At 53.6% G+C, this 19520-nt stretch overlaps 5 protein-coding genes across 5 annotated transcripts; all 5 read right to left on the bottom strand.

The window, feature by feature from the left end:
- Positions 1-269: 269 nt before the first annotated feature.
- A1O7_09445 (uncharacterized protein) lies at positions 270-4576 on the bottom strand (the record flags this gene model as incomplete). Its single annotated transcript, XM_007763433.1, has 2 exons — positions 270-4057; positions 4114-4576. 2 exons carry the CDS (start codon positions 4574-4576, stop codon positions 270-272), a joined length of 4251 nt encoding a protein of 1416 aa, XP_007761623.1.
- Positions 4577-5512: 936 nt separating this feature from the next.
- On the bottom strand, positions 5513-9246 carry A1O7_09444 (uncharacterized protein; the record flags this gene model as incomplete). Its single annotated transcript, XM_007763432.1, has 5 exons — positions 5513-8506; positions 8556-8713; positions 8765-8797; positions 8853-8890; positions 8954-9246. The coding sequence occupies 5 exons, from the start codon at positions 9244-9246 to the stop codon at positions 5513-5515; spliced, it is 3516 nt and encodes a 1171-aa protein (XP_007761622.1).
- Positions 9247-10750: 1504 nt separating this feature from the next.
- A1O7_09443 (uncharacterized protein) lies at positions 10751-11647 on the bottom strand (the record flags this gene model as incomplete). Its single annotated transcript, XM_007763431.1, has 4 exons — positions 10751-11256; positions 11313-11424; positions 11510-11595; positions 11617-11647. 4 exons carry the CDS (start codon positions 11645-11647, stop codon positions 10751-10753), a joined length of 735 nt encoding a protein of 244 aa, XP_007761621.1.
- Positions 11648-12366: 719 nt separating this feature from the next.
- A1O7_09442 (FACT complex subunit pob3) lies at positions 12367-14538 on the bottom strand (the record flags this gene model as incomplete). The annotated part of the gene is made up of 4 exons (XM_007763430.1): positions 12367-12693; positions 12747-13386; positions 13445-14185; positions 14492-14538. 4 exons carry the CDS (start codon positions 14536-14538, stop codon positions 12367-12369), a joined length of 1755 nt encoding a protein of 584 aa, XP_007761620.1.
- A 388-nt stretch (positions 14539-14926) lies between these two features.
- Positions 14927-16030, bottom strand: A1O7_09441 (uncharacterized protein; the record flags this gene model as incomplete). Its single annotated transcript, XM_007763429.1, has 1 exon — positions 14927-16030. The coding sequence occupies exon 1, from the start codon at positions 15410-15412 to the stop codon at positions 14927-14929; it is 486 nt and encodes a 161-aa protein (XP_007761619.1). The 5' UTR covers positions 15413-16030.
- Between the last annotated feature and the right edge of the window lie 3490 nt (positions 16031-19520).

Raw genomic sequence — 19520 nt, 5'->3', positions numbered from 1 at the left:
ATGCTCATGCCCGTGGCCATGTCATCAGCATCCGGAGGTCAGAATGTTTCAGTTTACATCTTTGTCAAGCTCCAGCTCTAGCTCCAGCCCCAGCTCCTGTACTCCCTATGGTCGGATACCCACCCGTGTGCGCGTGCTGCGCAAGCTCGCATCACAAAACACATCGCAGTACGCCTATCTCGTGGAACCATTGCCGGTGCGTTGCCAATGCGAAAGACGCCAAAGTCACGCCTTTACATTCCCAATTTTGTTTCTACACCGTTTCTTCGTCAATCGTAACGTGTTCGTGGCGAGCCCATGGCTTTCTCGTACACTTCTGCATTCCCGTCCGAGGAAGACCGATTGCTGCTTGTTTCTCCTGTCTCGGCGTCGACAAATTGCTCCCCTGATGTAGTTGCAAAGCTGTGCTTGCGACTCGAGCGCGGTGAATCGTAATGCGCCATCTCGTCTTCCTCGTCATCCTCGCCGTTTTGCGAGACGTGGCTGGCTCGGTCAACAGTCACCTCCCGATTGTAATGCGTTTCTGGTGTTGCTGGGCGGTCTTGAGACGCCTCCTCTGCTCGGCTTTGTGCGGCTGTCCTTTCGTCGACCACCTCTTCGTTTCCATTCCCGTCTTCCGCCTTCCTCAACTTCAACCTCTCTTCATTGGACATATGTTGCCACTCGGGAGACATGGTGATCACGGACGCCTTCTTACCATGGAGAATGAAGCTACCCACGCCTCGCCTCAACTCTTCAGCTTCACTGTGCATTGACTTGGCTCCGTCCTCGGTGGCAGCGATACTAGACCCGGACTCCCTCCCCTTCTTATGGCGATGGATGCTAGGTGACGAGTGATGATGCGGTTCGCGCAAGCTGCGTTGCAAACTTCGACGGATGCTTCCTGACTTTGACGAATCAATGGCCCCGGAAATCGCCCCCGCTATGGCACCAACTCGATCTCTTTCGGACTCGCTGGTATCCGGCCGTTTCTCCCTCGTCACACTGCCTTCCACGTTGGTCAAACCTGCCTCTCGCAGGATCCTATCCTCGGCGTCGTCTGTTGTACGACCAAGGCGATCTCGATCCCGGCTGTGGCGTGAACTCGCGGTGGAGACCTGGTGGGACAGCGTATGCGACTCCTGGATGCTCTCATGTCGCGACAAGGCGGGATCCACCGACAAAGAAGGGCTAACGGCGGAGGGGAGATCCAGCATGCTTTGGTCGGTACGCATACTTGCACTTTCCGAGGTCTTGATTTTGTCTGCAATATTGGACGGCCTCGAAGAAGTCGCGCTGACTGGTGACATCGTGACATGACTTGCGTCGGTGATGGTACGTCCAAATTCTTGTGGGCCAGTCTTCAGAGGAGTGGTCTTTTGCGGCGTCGACAGCGAGGAACCTTTGGGAACAGGAAACGCCGTAGCACCCTCCTCCTCCAGATCTTTAGCCAAAATATCCCGGTGCGTCCTCGTTCGCCACAGCTCGACTCTGGTCCATTTCAACTTCGCCGACATCCGACCAGCGGCTAGAACAAGAGCTTCCCGAGTCTTTTGTTGGATCGGGAGTAAGATGAGTAGATGCCGAGCATTCCGAAGAAGATTGTCGAGCTCTTTCTGTGCCACAGCAATTCTTTCGTCAAAGTCACTGATTTTCTCATTGATCAGCTGCCGGCGGTAGAACATGATCTCCCATGCCAGTTGGGCGTCGAACTTCTTGTTGTCCTTCTGCGGCGTGTCCCCACTCTTGGTAGAGAAGTCAGAGCCCTTTCTTAGAAGATGACGTCCCTCGTAGTTGCCGCCTAGCAGACCGCGCATTCTCACACCAGCCGTACGAAAGGTGGCTGCGTAGTTGAGCTTGCCAATCCAGTCGTTCATCTCCGATTCGCTGTTGGCTAGGAAGACTTCCTCGAAACCACCGTGCTTGATAAACACAAAGGCATTCTTGTGTTTCTTGTAGCTTGAATCCAGCAGAGCCACGGCATCATCCATAGACATCAGCGCATCAGGCTCAAAGGAACTCAGAGGCGGTTTGAAGGTTAGTGGCGCGGATTGAAGGGCAGATTTCGAATGGGACTCCGATTGATGTATCAGCTTCTTGACCCAGCCGACATCCTTGAAGAAATACAACTTCGAGTCGGTCAACAAAGCGCCCCATTCTTGCCAAGGGCTTTTGGCCTTTCTCTTCTTCGGATCCTTGCGCCACAGCAAGCCGACTTTCGCAATCTTGATACTGACAATCCCGGCTTGGGTGTCGCCAGGGTTACTGATGGTGGCCTGTGATTGGAAAGCGTCAGGTCTGGACCTCGCAGAGATGATTTGCAAGACAGCCGAGTTGGTGAAAGCTCTGTGAAGCACGCTCGTATCGAACGCACTTGACGTTCCTGTGGAACAGTAACAATCATGCGTGTCCATGACATCTTTCAGCGACGGGCGCAAAACGTCCAACTTGTTGTCTAATATCAGAGTGTAGGGATCGACGGGACCACGCAGGCTTTCGAGGCTTTTCGTCTTGATCAAGCTTCTTTTGGCCTTCGGAGCCGATAGGCGGTGACTGTTGACGGCAATTTCATCTTCGAAGTGGATGAAAGGCGTATAGCACACATTGTCGTAGAAGCATTCTAGGATATCACTAGCTATTTGCACAGAACCATGTTGCGTGTTCTTGACATAGTCTTGCTTCTGCATCTTCCGCTTGTTGTTCTTGTTGTGCGCGTCGGAATGCAACAGCAGAATGGAAAACGCAACGAATTGAGCATCGTCAGTTGAGGCAAAGATTCCAGGGTTGCACTCGTAGTATCTGTCTGCGAAGCCATTGAGTAGTCGATCGATTTGTTGAGTCTCTTTCGGCAGCTCCACCTCCATTAGCATTTTGCGGATCGCGATGTCGATGGAGTCGCCAAAGTACGAAAAGCCACGCATATACTTGCGCAAGCATGTTCGGGAGAAATCATCCGCGCTCTTGCACAGGATAGAGGCCATTCCACTTCGCGGCACGGCAGCCTCCAACCTCTCCAGATAACTTGCCGGAGTATCGCCGTCTTCTCGCTTAGGATACACTCGCCCTGTTTCTGGCTCTCTGGGTAAATGTAGGGAATTGGATTTCGAACCGGGGGTGCCTGGACTTGACCCACTCCCGGTCCCTTTTGAGGGCGCCGAATTCTGGCGGAGTCTGTGAGGCAGGCTCAAAAGATCCCCAAAGCTTCGCCTCCCGCTAGTGGAAGTCGAGGTACGCGCTGAGCCTGGCTGAGGGGCGGGGTCCGTCAATCTCTCATTTGATTTTCCGAGTGAGCTCAAGGTCGAGGATCTACCCCTACCTGATACCCGTGGAGGCGCAAGCGAAACTGACGGAGTCGAGTTGCCAGAATACGTGGACCAATTTGAATTCTGCCGGACGATCGTCGCCCCAGGTGATCCAAACGGAGCGTTGGTCAGGGCCAAGGCTGACTGAGTTGGCGAAGCGCTGGCCGAGCCGTGTCTGCTCGGCTCAGTGTCGAATCTCACGGCAGTATTGGACCTCCTACTAGGCGACATTGACTTCCTCCCACCCGTCGATTCGGCAAGAGTGTGAGATGTGGTAGTTCGACCTGAGGCCGGCCTCGAGAACTTTTCAGGCAACGGAAATAACGGGCCTTTGTCTTTCTTCCGCCTCTTAAGCTTGAAGAAGGTGGTCGTGGTGGAGATCGTATGAGTAGTAGTGGTTTTGGCGTAGACGTGGTGGTCCCCTGAGCTATCATCAGATCGGGAAGATTCTGAAAATCTCGTTACAGGTATGGCTAGCGACGACGAGGAGTCGTCGCCATATGCCGGTGGCGCCATTGCTCGATGTCCTGTCTTGAGCCTGGGTAGACGTTCGAAAGATGTGGTACTCCTGGGTAGCTCCGACTTTGACGAGGTGGCATCTCCGTCCGCAGCGTCTTCGCTATTGGCGCCTTTGAAAGGGTCCAGTACCGTGCGTTTGAAGGTCTGGCTCTTTCGGAAGGGGCTCTGGGCTCTGACGAACAATTTGCGTTTAGAGGGTCTATGTGTAGACTCATCCGGTTCGTTTGTTGTGGGGGCGGTTGTAATGATTTGGGGAGCTGCACATTCAATAGTTTAGTAACAAAGACAACATCGGCTTGCAATGAACACATACGAGCGACGTCTCTCGGAGCATTATGTTCCTCATTCCGGAATCTGGTGGACAGCTGCGGATCTGACGCATGTCTCATGCCTAACTGCGACAGCCTTTGAGGTGCGGGCAGAGGGAGGTCACCAATGTCATTTCCTTGATCTTCTCTATCTTCCGCTTCTGACGAGGCTGCCGGAGTGCTGGTACTCTTTGGCAGTTGGACGTGTTCGGGCGCCGCAGTAGGCTGGGTCGAGGGTCTCTGTCGAGGAAGTTCTTCGGGCCCCGCGGTCAAGATCGCAGGGAAGGCGTCTTCGCTGGTGCGCGACAGGCTCAGGCTCAGCCGTTTGAATGAGTTGCTCTGGGTACGAGGACGAGATAGCGGAGCATTGGAGGTCGAGGTTGCCGGAGCATCTTCGATGATACTACTATGTCTCCGGTGTGACAGACCCAAGCCAGGCGCTGAGGGCAGAAGAGTCCGTAAGGGCATGGTGAGAAGAGGCAGCTCATTCGTTCACACCATGTTGAGGGCAGTGGTTGCAGCGATTGTCTCGTTGCACAGGTGTGAGTAGTCTTCGCAGGTACTACCGAGTCTCGGAGGCGGCGTGCGTGGACGGGGAGTAAGTGCGCGAGATTACTCTATTTAGATGGGGGCTCCGAATTCACAGTAAGCAGGCCAGCTGCGTGTGAGATGGGATATTAAAGATGCGAGTAAGTGACCGAACAGTGCTGTGGGCAGAGAGGGAGTGAAGTCGTTGCTTCAAGGTACCGGTAAGCGAATGAGCGATACAGAAAGTTGGCATCAACCCTGCCAGCGCGATATGGAATTGCTATGCTGAACTTTTGTTGGAGGAACCGACCAGCAAAAGCGAGAGCCGGAGCCGGAGCCGGGGCCAGAACGGCGCCCAGAGCGGATTCGCGGCCTGGCTGGCGTCGGCCCACACCTGCAGCCCAAGGCAAGGAGCAAGGGGCTGCTGCTTATCCTCCCAGGCAGCCCGGCACAGCTCCTGGAGTTGTTCCACGTGCTTCATCGTTGTTCCCCCTGGGGTTTCAGCGGCCTAGTAAATAAACCCCCACGCAACGAACGCACAGGACAGTTGCGTTGCTCCCGAGACAGTTAGACAAAGACACAGTCCGTACTTCCTTCACGCTTCGCTTAAGCAGCTTCACCTGAGCTGGACTCATTGGACGACACGCGTAGCCGCTACAGTATCGAGTACCTTGATTATCATTATTGCCCATGCTCTCCTCAGGGTGGTGGCTTTCTATCTCGCCGAATGCTCTTATCACTCACGCATGCCGAAAATGCAACGTTCTAGAACCCGTGGGGAAAAGAGTCCCGTGTGCAAATGCAATGTTCCCGCCTTTACAAAAGCAGAACCACTCCACGCTTGCCATGCAGAATGCCCAACACCGTCATCACCATTTATCGAGACCCATGACCACCGTGAGGCGGGTAATATCCGCCAAATCTTGCATTGTACATCTGGTGCTGCTGCTGAAGCTGCATCTGTTGCATCGGGTCTGTCGGAGCATGTTGCTGATGCTGCCAGCCAGAATGATGTGGCCAGTACTGTTGCGGCTGCTGCGGCATGGCACCACTCCAATACATTGACGCCTGTGGGCTACTCCACTGCCCGCTCTGTCTGGTATCAATCGGGGAGCTGTAGATGGTGGCTTGCTGTGTTCCGTAGTTGCGCTCCGCAGCCTGCCTCTGTGCAATGGCCTCCTGCACCATATGGCCGGCGACCCCTCCCTTGATATTTCTCTTTTCTTGCTCTCGCGCTTCGATTGCTCCAATGAGGCCGACTGACGGATCCGGTGTCCTGCTTCTCTCGTTCATTTGGAGCAGTGGCCCGCCCGTCATCTTTGCAATGTGCTCCTGCTCTCTGGCCGATAAGTGCGGCGTATAGTCCACCAAAAGCGAATTCCTCGAGCTCGGCCGAACCATGATTGAATGTCGCTTTCTCGGCAGGTTCTCAGGAGACTGCTCCGCCTTACTATACGAGACACTTCGGTGAGGTGAATAGCCATGCGGTACGCGAGCAGCTACAGCACGCTGCTGCACGAATTCTTCAGCCGTCAACCCTCCCATCGAGTCATGTCTCGCTAAACTTGTCCCTGGACGCCAAGCATAGCTCGAGGACCGAGAGTGACTAGGTCGAGGGCTCTGTTTATCAAGCGGCGATCTCGGTTCGTCGCTACCCATGAAGACACCCGGAGATATCCTTCCATCTTGAGGTGATCTCCTTAGAGGCGTCGTGGGTGCCGTTAGGGGACGATCCGACAACGGCTCCTCTACATGTATCCCAGAAGCGGTTGCAGGACGGCTATGTCCTGGAGTCAAGGTAGGAGTGAAGGTCGTGCCGAAATCAACAACAGGTATATCGTGATTGTTTGTATTCTGAGCATCGGGGGTTGTCGACAGGGTTGGGTCACCAACCATTTTCAGGACACCGGTCCGTGTCCGTCTAGCGGCGATCTGGGGATTATGGTCGTCGGGAAGGCTGTCATAGTCAGGTGAGCTGCTTCTGTCTCTGTCATAGTCGGATGCTGAATATTGAGACATATTATCGGCCACTTGAGTATGGCTCGGCCGCGCTAACAATGTTGAGGTTGCTGTCAGAACTGGCTTCCGTAGGATCGGTTTTCGAGGGATCGTATGCTCACTCGGGCGTGCAGCGAATTCTGGTCTGACATCAATCGTGTCAGGAGGTTGGGTATAAGCACCGTCTGCTACCACTTCTTGAGAAACAGGTTGATTAGCAGACATATCTTTGTGGTGTGGGGTCTCATGTATTACCCCTCGAGGCCCCTGGATCGAATTCTCCCCCTGTCCTCGGCCTTGGTTCCACGCCACCATGGCTGCTTGACCCGCAACCGCCCCACCACTCGCAAGTCTGTTCACATCAACAATCTGAGACAATGTTCCATTTGACATGCGACTTTTTTCTCGCCTCAAATCGGGTCGAGTATCGGGTCGCTTCTGCGGAACATCACCAGCTTGATGCTGCATGTCTGGCGGAGCCATGACCGGCGCAGGCGGTGTTGCTTCTCTGACATCTTCCTGAACATCTTCCGCGTAGGTCCGCGGCCCTTGCCCGTCGCTGTCTGAGCTGTACCGGCTGTCAGAACCTTCCGCCTCGCTTGTGACAGCATTATACATGAGTGGATTTCGATGTGCTGGAGGCGGTGGAGGAGCCTCAATGGTGTTCAACTCCTCAGTGTACTCAGCTGACAACCTAGACGGGTTGTAATTATTTTGCTGGCGATGACTTTTGGTAGGAGACATATAGGCCACGGACTCGGACACAGACCTTGAGTGATGGTTCTTTCCAGGAGATAGATATGCGACGTTTGCCGGAGCCGTCACTGATTTCTGTGGCGAGGCGAACACCGCATCCGTTGATTGGTTGTGATGATGTTGGGAAGGTGTCGACCGAACTGATTCGCTATCGTCGTACCGCACTCCTGGTCTCGACTCTGACGCAGCCCGATAACTGCGTCTGTTCTCGAGGCTGCCATTCGACCGCTTCTGTGCCGTCATTGACATTCGTTTCGAGGTTGTCTCTTTGAGCTGTTTGCGCCATTCTCGCTCGCTCCATTTCTCACTCCCCTGTGTGTGTATCAAAGCTGCAACATCCATGATGTCCAAGTAACCATATCTCCGTTCTTTCGGCATAGCAAACATGAGTCCCCTCGGGTCCCACGTGTCGGCGATCAGTCGCTGCGGTCGACCATACAGCTGGAAAATGTCATACACCGGGAAGAGCCAGCGGAGCATCATCTCGAATCCTGTGACTGCCGGATGCAGCTCAGGCATAACGAAGACGAAGCCTTCGGTCTTGGACTCTGGTTTCGAGTGAATTGTGATACGGCCTTCCACTTTGACCAGGGTTGATTGGTCAATCAATGCTTTGGACTGGGGGTAAACGGCGTAGGCGGCATACGCGTCGGTAATGGTTGCGATCGGCACAGCCTTCTTCGTCTTCTTAGTGTCGTAGAACTTGATAAGTCCTTTGGGCAGCGTCGGTCGGTCGTACGCCGATTTCTTCTTGAGAGACTTATTGGATCTCTGCCACTCTTTCTCGTCGGGTGGTTCGATGACACACCAGCAACGTCTCCAAGGGGTGCCAGCGCCGAATCGAACGCGTGTCCAGTCTTCTGTCTTGAATTTTGTCCTCTCCATGATCATTCGGATATTATTCAGGTACTTGCCCTTGCCAGCGACCAGTGAGCCAGTGTATAACTCCTGCAGGGACGCAAGTTCGAACATTGAGAGTCGGATACCAGCAGTCCACTGTGTTAGGGAGTGGAGTGAGTTGAAATGCAGCAGATATCGGTTCTTGCCCGCTGTCGAGATCGAGAGCACATTTTGCAGGGGTTGTACATCGGGATTACGAGTAGGAAGGGTCTCAATCTGTCCATTCGTTAGAAAACGTGGAGTTATGGCGGACCGAGGTTCGTACCATCTTGATAGAAGCGTCGGCCAGGTTGATGAAGGTGGGGGCAACCTCTCCATCTTGACCGGCAGCATCCAGAGCTGCCGCATCCCAGAGGGAGAGCACGGTGCCTACCAGCTGAGCGAAGCATTCCGTCCAGTTGCGGTCAGCATTGGGTCTGCCGTCTAGAAATCTGTCAGTCGGTCGTATGCACTGGGAGAAAGGCCATCACTCACGAGTGTCAAGATCGTTCAGTTTGAGGAAATATCCTATACGACACAGTCAGCATGATCCTGCTCAGGCATGCATGTAATCAATGGTTACCTTCTTGATAGAGCTTGTTGCTATGGCTCGATAAGAAACTGGATCATAGCGTCAGCACGGGAAGCCGAGCGGCGTCCTTGGAATTCGCAGGTCAGGCGTACCTGAATACTGGTCTCAACTCTTCAATATGCTGGTCTCTTTCATATTCCATTGACGGCGGTGTGTACACCATAGATGCAGGACGGGACGCAGCCCGGTCGGTCCGAGGCGTCGTTCTAGGAGACTCCGTGGGTGCTGGTGAGTCTTCAAATCTAGTCGACGATGGGGAGCCCTGGTCGAGGTGTTTAGTCTGGCCGTCGGTAGACGTCTTGGAGAGTCCCGGAATTGAGAGGGTGGAACCGTTGCTGAAAGCCGCAGCCTTGAAGCTCGCTGACAAGTTGCGAAGCCGGCCCATGTTGACGATTTTGTCGATGGCACCTGCGTCGGTCCAAGCCACGTATCGGCGCAATCAGAGAGGGAAGGCTCAATGGACACCGTGCAACCTGCTGCTCGACCTCTCCAGCAAACGCAGCTGGTTGACAACGAGGTAACCTCAGCTTGCCATGGCAAGGCGCGTCTAAATGAACGAGTGTCAAAACTGCAAAAATGCTCAGGCTGGCATCGTGGCGCAGTGCAGATGGCAGCGGGTCGATGAAATGCACGAATTAATTGGCAGTGGATCAACGAAAGTGGTGACGGAGCCAAGCAGAGAATGATGGAGAGAGAGCGCGGACGTCCATCTGCAGAAGATTAAAAACGAGCGAACGAAGCAAGTGGACTTCTACTCCGGACAGTCCTGCATTCACTACTGTGTACGCTGGGTTTTGAGATCGGGGACACTGGAGAAGTTGGTGGGTGGTATTCGTCTCGCACTGGCGGCCGTTGATGCACAAGGTGGCTCGGTGGGTTGCCGAAAGTCTAAGGTTCACCACAGAGTCACTGTGTTGACGCCTCTCGCTACGCCGCCCCGGGTACGTCCCTGTCAAACCACTCGCATACACGCAGGCTAAGAGGCATGCAGGTAACGGCCATCTAGATTAGGTCCTGCTCCTTCGGCGCTTTCCTCTCGATGTTTATGGAGAGCTATTTCGCAAAATGCGACGGAATGGGTGACGCTACGAGTACGTCGTCACCTACCACAGCGAGCATGTGGTGCTGTGAGTTTGTTGTCTTGGAGATTTGAATGACGTCTGTAATCGAGCTACTAGAACCGCCTCCAATTTAGCCCCAGCGCTTCCGGTCCACTGATCAGCCGAGCCCAAGCAAGCAGGTGAAATCATAGGCTCCGTGGCTCCATGCTGTTTCCTTTCGATGCAGTTAAAACGATGCACCAAGACCATGGGTCCTCGGGACGCGTATCACAGTCCGAGCAGCTTTCCAGTGCAGATTAATCCGGAACATCGGCGGTCAACCTCTTATGCACACCAGGTATGGCTTGCGCAGCCTCTGGATTGCATTCGGGCGAACTAACTAGCGTGGCTCGGCTCACACCGGCGAGACATGCATACATTTGTGCCGCCTGCATACTCCGTACTGGGATGCATACTCCGTACGGAGTACACGGCCGCCCGTTTCACCAAGTGATTCTCGAGCAACGGGCTAAATGCACGCCGTGCCCAGCTCTATGCGCGTGCGTTCATCGGAAGACATGGTACGCTTAGCCCGAAGCTGGCCCCTTTGATCTGTGCAAAGCAGCTAGAAGTACATCATGATTGGCCCAGGTGACAGAAACCCCCCCGGACCCTTTGAGCCACACTCTGCCTTTCAATTGTCCACCGAGCTCTGTTCATCTACGACAGCGTAGCAAGCGTCATGTGCGACCGTACGCCAGCGCCCGCTCGTCCCAGCAATGATGATACAGACATAACTTGATGTTCCCGTAGACCTCCCTTCAAAACCCCATGATGGCACCATGACACTCACGCTAGCAGTTCGTTGAAGTTCTTCAGCGTGATTGCAAGTCGCGACTCCTCGGCAAAGCTCTCGTCGTGATCTTTCTGTGTCTCTTCAGCAACATGCGGCTTGGCATCCTGTTTATCTGGCTCCTCGTCGGTCCGCTCGGTCGCACTGTTCATTGTGGCTTCTAGGTTCGGATCGATCAAGGACGTGTCTGTCTGAGTCCGTGAAGCAGAGTTACCGAGGAAATAGCCGATGTTCCCGGGGGCATCGCCGTTCGCAGCACCAGGAGGACCGCCTTGCATAAATCCATACTCGGGATGCGACTCGCCCTGAGGGTTGGCTGCAGTGTAGTATGCGGTGCCTTGTGGGGGATAGGACGTTGTGTGGTCAGCCGCAGCCGTGGATAAGGCTTCTAAAGTATGCGCAGCGACTTGCTGGTAGGTATCTGAGGCGGTCTGGGTATGACTGGGTGGTGAGGCGGCATTGGTGTCTTCGGCATTCGGATCGGACACATAGACCCAAGTCACTAGGAGGAACCAGATCAGTGTCATAGCAGCACAACTTCACCGCGGGCACACTCACGGTCTTCTGGCACTGGTAGGAACGCCTTTTTATCCTCCTCGCTGTATGTCTGGCTGTACTTGAAGAAACTGTCGAGGTTGTGGTCTTGCCCATCTTTGCCAAAACTCGAATTCTGATGGTGACGGAATGTGATGGCTGTTCAGCTTTCGTCAGTCTCATCTCGTCCCTACCACGTCCTTTGCGATGGCGCGACTCACGTTCAGACCGCACACATTCACGGTGCGACTTTTGGCATTGTCCGCAAATCGGTCGTTGCTGAGCAGGGTCAGTTTTTCGTCAACATCTGGACACCGCATCAGCTCACCTCGTCGCACTTGAGCTTTCTTTGACGACATGTTTGGCAACCGGTACGACTTCTCACTGTCGCCGCCGACTTTGGCTTAACAGTTTTGGAGGATGGAGCCATACTGAGACCGTTTGCCCTCAGCTGTAAAAGCAGGTCAGCCGAAGCCGGGTTTGGAGGCTCTAAGGGCTCGCTGCATCTTCAAATCCGCGCTAGTACGAACACGTGAGCGCTGAACTGGACGGAACATCCCGCACGGAATACGTCACTGCCTTGGTCGCAGTGGCAAAACCCCGGGTAAAGTGTGGCAGCCGTAGCAGCTCAGGCAGCTGCGACAACGAAGTCAATAACCAATATCTACATACACGGTGAGAGTAGAATCAGTGAATGAATGTATGCATTGAATCTGACCGAAAGACTTGTCCTCATCCAGACCAGCTGGAAGAGGACACATACAACCATGGGCCGTTGTGACCTTTTTGCTCAAACATACAAAGGAAAAGAGAGGTGAGCAGGTTGCTCGATGCAACAGCAAGGCACAACATACGGAGTAACGGGTGGATGAGGACACACCCTGACAAGGACGCTTGTACAGTTCGGAGGAGTACATTTTTATTGCTAAGTGCAGGTTGCGAGAAGATCAAGTGTTGGAATGTGGTTCAGATTGAAAGTATCTTGGGGTCCGCACCGCTTTGGCACGGCCGCTGAGTCGTTAGCCAAGTGCACTTGGCGACAGTCATAGTCCCAAGTTGAGGATACAAAGCCAGAGGTTTACTTCTTTGCCTTCTTCTTTGGTGGCCGATCATCCTCTTCCTCACTGGCACCGTTCGCAGCGTCATCATCAGCGTCAGCCATGCCTGCATCACTTGCATCACTACCCTCGCTCTCATGAGCAGAATCATACTCTTCAGCAACATCACTCTCTGATTCCTCCTGGAAGTCTTCATCCGGAGACTCGTCGTCCTCATCTGCAGAACCACGATTGGCGCCGGCGTCCTCTTCGTCGTCTGAAGACGCAAGGTCTTGATCTTCTAGAGCTGCCTTCAATAGCGTAGACGAGTCTTCCATCATCTCATTCTTGAATCGAATACCTTTTGCCTGTTGGTAGAGTCAGTTAGGTTGCCCTTGGAATAGAACGAATTCGTTCTTACCTGGAAGAATGCTTCTAATGGCTGTTGCTCCTCGCGGTTGATGTTGCTGAACTGATGCTCCCCTTGACCTCCCTTCAAGGTCATCGTGATATCGAATGTCCTGCTGGCTGCCAGAGCTCCTCCCACTCGTGACATTGTGATGCTCTGTATTGACTCGATCTGCACGTACGTAGCCGGCTTCGGCACGAACATGAAGCTTTTGTCCAAGCAGTACAGTAGGCCTTCGTTGGCCTTGATGGAGCACTTAACCCCGTTCATGTTGTGGTGACTGACAAAATCCTTCGAGGGCATGATGATCTTCTTGCCAGAGAGACCCTTGAAGACCTTTGCAATCACATGATGGATGGGGGCTTCGTAGTGTGCGTCCAGCTTGTCCTTGTACTTTGTTGCCAACATCTCTTCCGACATGTTGAGATCCAGATTCACTTCGTCATCCAGTTTGAGCTGCATGACAATAAAGGGGTATCTTGTCTGGCCCTGGCGTAGTGGAGGGTCCAGACCGAGGGTGATGAGGGTGTGCATCTCATCGTTCTTGGGCAGGATGAAGAATTTCTTGATGTCTTGATACTGAATCTTGTAGTCGTACGTCTTACCCCGTAGGCGGAAGGAGTTCTCGTACATATCAATGTCGAAACGTCCTCTGGAAACAAGGTCAGTACAGGGCCCTCCGTGGACAGAATGGATCAGCATAGACGTACCTGGGTGTGAGATGTAAAATGTCTTGGAAAGTTGCGAACGTGGCGCCTGCGACATCTCCGATATTTGCCTTGTCCATCAGCATCTCATAAAATGCGTAGGCGGCATTCCGTTCCTCTTCCTCCTCATCGTTCTCCGCCCCACTGCCTTGGTCACCATTGACCTCCTTGTTAGACACGGTACCTGGAATGTAGAATCGCATCTCGACGAGCTCATCCCGGCCTGCAGCCGCCTTGCGACCGCGGTTCTTCGTGCTGTCAGCCTTGTGGCCATTGGTCCCATTCTGCTCAGAGCCCAGATTGAACTCGACCGCAATCTCGTTCTTGCCCGCCAGGTTCGTATTTGAAATCTCCGAGTAGGGGATTTCGAACGCGGGTCTGTTTTGGACGTTGAAAGCTAACTCCGCTCTCCCAAACTCTGCCTTGCCCCAATTCCATCCTCGCAGCGCATGTTCCTTGTTCTCGACGTTGATGCCATACCAGATCTTGAACGCTTTTGCGACGCGGTCAAAATCATCTTGTTCGAAGCCATCAAGTTGAATCACGGCGGCGTCCCGGGTAATAATCTTCAGTTCATAGCCTTTCGCTGCTCTACTCCACTGCGCGGCGCCGATCTGATTGCTGTCTAATGTGAAGGGTTCGCTGTCTTTTTGTCCGCTGGGCTTCCAACCGAGGCCGCTCTCTGCTAGCCGACACCGACCGGACTGTTTCGAAAGGTCGAGGTAGATATTCTCAAAGGTCTCCCTGTAAGTTTGTTAGTGCCTTTTCTGCACTGAAGATGGTCCTACTTACATTGCGAACACGCTGCGCCACCTGCAGCAGCAACGAGTAATGGAAGAGATAAAATCAGGCAAAGGTCAAATCGTGAGCGACGATAACTTCGGCGAGGCAGGTAGTAGTAAGATGGATCGTGAACTATGGGTGAATTGCTCGGTGACAAGGCGAAAGAAAGTAAATATTTCATTCTATGTACTCCGTACTCGGTCGAGGCAAGGCACGGTCGCCCAATAATTTGAGGGGCGCGCCGCACAACTAGCGCGTGTCGCTGACCTGCACTTCACTTCTGGCTCAAACTCGAATCCATCCACTGGTGCCATCATAATCTCTCCGCCTGGATTCTTCTGCCATGCAGCAATCGATGGTAACGGTTTCAGCAAGGCTTCGCGTCACCTGTGAAGCATGTGGCGTGAGGCAGCCTTTCACCAGTACCTGTGATACATGAAATATCCGGACTTTGTAGGAAATGTGAGCAAGCTATTGAACCATGCACAGTACTAGCTAGGGGACTTGTGCCTATTGATACAGCTTCTGGCACCAAGAGCGCCGTGCAGTGCCATAGGACGGGTGACCCTCCTCGCCGTATTGACCAGCCCGGGTCTGCCGACTGCTCCTCATACCTCATATCACTATCCCATCTCCGAAGCACCCATACGTCGATGCTTCGGCTCCCTAAGCCATTCAAGATATCGGCAAGCTTTGCCTTGGCTACACTCTTCGTTGCAGTCTGGCCCGCTTTCTGGTCGGTGGAGAGGAAGGAAGCGTTGGTGTCGACATTGCACCTTGGGTCATTGCACCTTGTTCTTTGGAGAGGGTCGGCGACTGCTTGCCTGCGCTTATCGATCTTCGGGGCAGCAGGCTTTGCGCCTGCCGACGTACAAAGGTAGGGCAGCGATTCAGAGGCGAGTTTATGTGACAATCCGGACTTTGATCGGCGTCATGATGTTCGTGTGACAGGTGAGAATCTGGGCTGCTTTGCTGTGCCTGATGCACATTTTCATTCTCGGCGGGATCCTCTAATCGGCCCGCGTCGGCGTCCGAATCAGGCGTCTCGGGTCTATGAGGTTCAATCTGCATCGACGACTGCACATCAGTATCTGGTGCGCTGTCCTGGGCCGAGCTATGATGGACCACACCATCAGCAGTACTATGAATGCTTGCACTGCGGTACCGTTGCCGCTTATATTGATCCATGGCGTCAGGATGTTCAGCAGAGAGATAGGCCTCTGGGATGCGGCGGATCAAGATTCGATCGACGACAATCCCGCGGTGCGCTTCGTCCGCTTCGGAAGTCCCCAGTATCTCATCTAAAGTCCTACTGTTTAGCACGGCCGCGTGGTATATCTGCAATCCACTAGCCGGAGCCGCTACCGGGGTTTCTGTTGAGCCCGAGCTTAGATCTTCCACACTCCGCTCGTCCTTGACGTCCTCAATGAGAGCGTTGTCGGGTATGAGATGAGGTAGCGGGATAGTGGTAGAGTGTTGGTCATCTTCCTTCTCGCTCGTCGACGTGCCCAACGGGTACAGATTCTTGAGGATCTGCCCTGGGCCCGGGACCCCGCCGCCGAGTTCGTTCCATGTTTTCGCTGTGGCATTTCTCGGACCGCTCCCCTTGTTGTGATGTTTATTAAACTTCGCCAACGTCAACCCGGCACGTCCAAGATTCTAGCTCGCAAGTTGCCAAGAGTCTTGAGGCTGTTTGAGTTTGTGGGCAATGTAAAGCAGAGGGAGTGTGTACAGTCTGCTTGCGAGGAGGACGACGACAACGATGTGCTGGAAAAGTTGGCGTAGGGTTTCATGGAGCTCCTGGCAAAAGTCCATTTCTTCCCACCTTACGCGCGGGCTTCTTGGTCGTATGACCTCTTCTGGCACGCGAATGTGCCTACCCATCTGAGGTGGAGGCAGGGACATTCTCGATAGTCAATTTCCGTCGAAGAATGGTTTCGGCTAAGTGCGGTGTTGCTTGAAGAGTCTCCTGGGAAATTGGAAGACTGATGCAGGCTAAGCATAAATGGAATACCGAATGTATAGAGAGACTGTGGCTGTGACGAAGTGAAACTGATGATGAAGGATAGAGTCAAATTCCAAAGCCATGCAAAGTGCTTCTTCCTACCACCAAGCACCCAAATGGAAGGTGCTCTGCAGAGCTAGCTGACGCCTTCGTCATTTATCACCTCGGACTATTGTGTAAGCCACTAGCGCATTGAAAGGAAGCAGGACCGCTCGGCCTATACATCTTGGGCTGCTTCAAACATCTCGATCCCTGAGCACTCAGACGACGGCCTGAGTGACCGAGAGTGACCGAGGTCGGAAGTGCTATAGCCGGTATACAATCTGGAGATATTCAGGGTGAAACCGACAAGGTCAAACGATGAGCAGTCGGGGCTACCATCAAAGTCATGGACAGCGTCTTCATTCTTACTATTGCTGCTCGAGCAGTGACGCTGTCAGCTCAGTATCCGTGACGAAGGGAGAAGCTGTTCACGCAGACTGTTGCGTGATGGGGGCCGAATGATATTCACCACGACTGGTTCCTACATCCTTCCATTGTTATCATTTTCTACCAATTTTGAGACTGGTGGCAAACACCAGTTGAATGGGCGGCAGGAATTATTGGCCAGCGCGTACAGTACTTGAAGCTTCCGACTGGACTGGGGCCACGAATAAGCCGAAGACGAAAACTCTACGAAGGCTATTCAAACTTCGAGTAAAAAGGATATTTTTTGATACCGTACAGGTACATTGACGCTCTACTGTATGTCAAATCCTCAAAGAAGGAAACGCAAGCTCTTGCCGCTGCCAATAACTCGATCTTCTGATCGACCGCTGTTCGTCCCCGCAGCCTCGAATAATCTTTGGCCAAGGCTGAAACTCGACTTTTCCAAGCGAGCCCGCCCAAAGCTGCGCGCACAACGCCTAGCCGAGAGCCTGAAGTGGCTTCGGACACGGACCTTCTTTTCCTGGAACCGGGCGCTTTCACACGGGAAGCTCTTCTGATGGTTCGTGCTTGCCCCTCCAAGTTCGACGGCGGCAGAGGTGAGCCGCCAAACAGGTCGGTGGCGGCTTCCGGAAAAGAGGTGGGTGTGATGAACACGAAGGTGGTGCAGTTCCTGGCACCGGCTGCCGTGTGATCAGAGCCGCTTACACAGTAGACACGCCCTTTCGGCCCCTTTCTGGCAACAACTCTACCCAGGACTGCCCTGTACCGCGTCCGCCGTACCTTGCCCTCCTCAGTACGCAATTATGCGACTAGGGCAGGGCACTTTGGATTTCCGGAAGCTTCGAAATGATAGGCGAGACCAAAACAGCACGCTGTCGGCTCCTTGACACGACACCGATGCTTACTCATCCCCCCCTTCTTTCTGCAGGTCGGAGCAACGATAACTGTACTGACACATGGGAACCCTTTTGGTGAGCTAACAGTCTATTGTTTAGGTCTAAGCGACCGTGGCTTCATGGTGTGTCTTCTCACGGTAAAAAGGTCTGGGGACTCGTAGGCCAGGCTCCTATTTGGAGACAGCCCGAAGGCCACTCCTTAGCGACCAACCTGGCGCGGGCTCCACGCGTCAAAGTGCAGGAGACCACACCCTCTTCACCAGGGCCAGGCCGCTCCAAGGTTCTCGTTCAGGCCTTTTGATCCCAGCTCTTCTCGCCAATGAACCCAGATAATAGCCTGTGCCCGGCGTTGTTCATCCGATGGCAGGAGTCAGTTTCGTGTTGCAGCACCCCGGTTATACAGAGGCCCCTGATGTGAATGCCGTTGGCTTATTGCTGTCTTTGAGGAAATATTTTCCTGTAGCTTCGATGCTGTGCGACAAACTGGTGGCTTGTTTGGTCACGACTCCATGCCTTCTGTTCATGAATTCGAGAATACTTCGGCCTGGGCTTGGTGCTCGGGATGAGTCTCTGCTGGTGGCTTAGCGGATCCCATGGACTGGCTATCACTTCCGAGGGGCCAGTGGCCCCGTGGCTTTACCTGTGGCTGGCAGGAAGCTCGGAGCCCTCCGGAGTACTGCCAACGTGGGTCACGTCTACAGGACACACAGCTGATGGGTTTAGCCAGTGGCAACTTCAAAAACGCAGCGGGGATCTATGAGCTTTCTAAGAGAACCTATTCCGTCCTGGGCAGAGAGCTGGTGCGAGCAACAGCAGCCAACCGTCTGATCAAAGCGGCCCTTTGGCATTTACCTCCCTTTCGTCATCAGACGCAAGCGGCTTGACACGAGATGTCTCGAACCTATATGCACCTCTGAAAAGGGATTCCCAAGTTGTGTCGGCCCGCTTCCTCAATCCCAACGGTTTTGTCTTGATCGTATGCATCTTCATATCCGACTGTTCGATAGAGCGAGCCTCGTCGAAGTTCGGAATCTTCAGTTTCGACAGCATCAGCAATGGCTCAGCCACGGTTGCAACTCCGCCTCTTTCAAGCTTCACATACCGGGAAACTCGGCGGTCGCTGTGCTTAAGAGCCAGGTCCCGTCTTGCCGTGGCCGCGGATTGGGGGAAAGCGTGCAAGCTTTCCTGCCATTGTTGGCCCCGTTGGCTTACCGAGGCGCTACTCTCACTACTGGGAGCGTTTGGTCATTGCTTCCCGTCCCCCAGCAATGCATTGTGCTTGTGGTGTTACACAGTCAAACTAAAAGGATCACGCTTGTTTTATCGACCAAATAAGTCTTCCAAGCTCTTGTTCTATGCTTGATCGGGCATGGCTCTTGTGGCAGGCTTGCTCAGAGCTCCAATAGGCAGACTCATGGCCTCGAGAGTCTTACGCAGGACTGGCCTCTGGCGACCATCGATTGCACGACAAATGGATCCCCTGCCTTTTCGCCAATCAGCACCTTTGAGCCTCATCGCCGTGCTTCCGTGGGCTCGCGATCAAGATAGTATCAGAATTCGTCCCTGCAGGGGTGGTGGAACTTGCGTTTCATCATCCAAGAACACCGCCGGTCAGTTGGGCACTACGCACAGCAAACCCTATTAGGGGAGTAATACGCTTCCTGCTGCGTTGTCACCTGTGAATGCAGGCAACACTTCTCACCGCTGGTTCATCTTGATCGTCAAGCAGGCGGTGGATAGGTCTTCATATATGATGCTGTGCTACCCCGATTTTGTCTGAGTCTTGTTTCCTTCGACACGTACCTTCTTTGACAAAGACATCGCTTCTTGAATCACATTTCCGCATCCAACCCGCAATATCACATCTTCTTCGAAACCCTCCTCTTTTCAAGTCTTGTCATACTGTCCAAGTTTACGTCAATCTTGGTTCCAGCATGCCTCAACGTCGACACAGGAGAGGAAAAAA

This window comes from Cladophialophora yegresii (genome assembly GCF_000585515.1).
Source record: "Cladophialophora yegresii CBS 114405 chromosome Unknown aczIN-supercont1.7, whole genome shotgun sequence".
Taxonomy (NCBI): domain Eukaryota; kingdom Fungi; phylum Ascomycota; class Eurotiomycetes; order Chaetothyriales; family Herpotrichiellaceae; genus Cladophialophora; species Cladophialophora yegresii.
The sequence above is the reverse complement of the archived record's forward strand: the minus strand, read 5'-3'. Positions and strand labels throughout refer to the sequence as shown.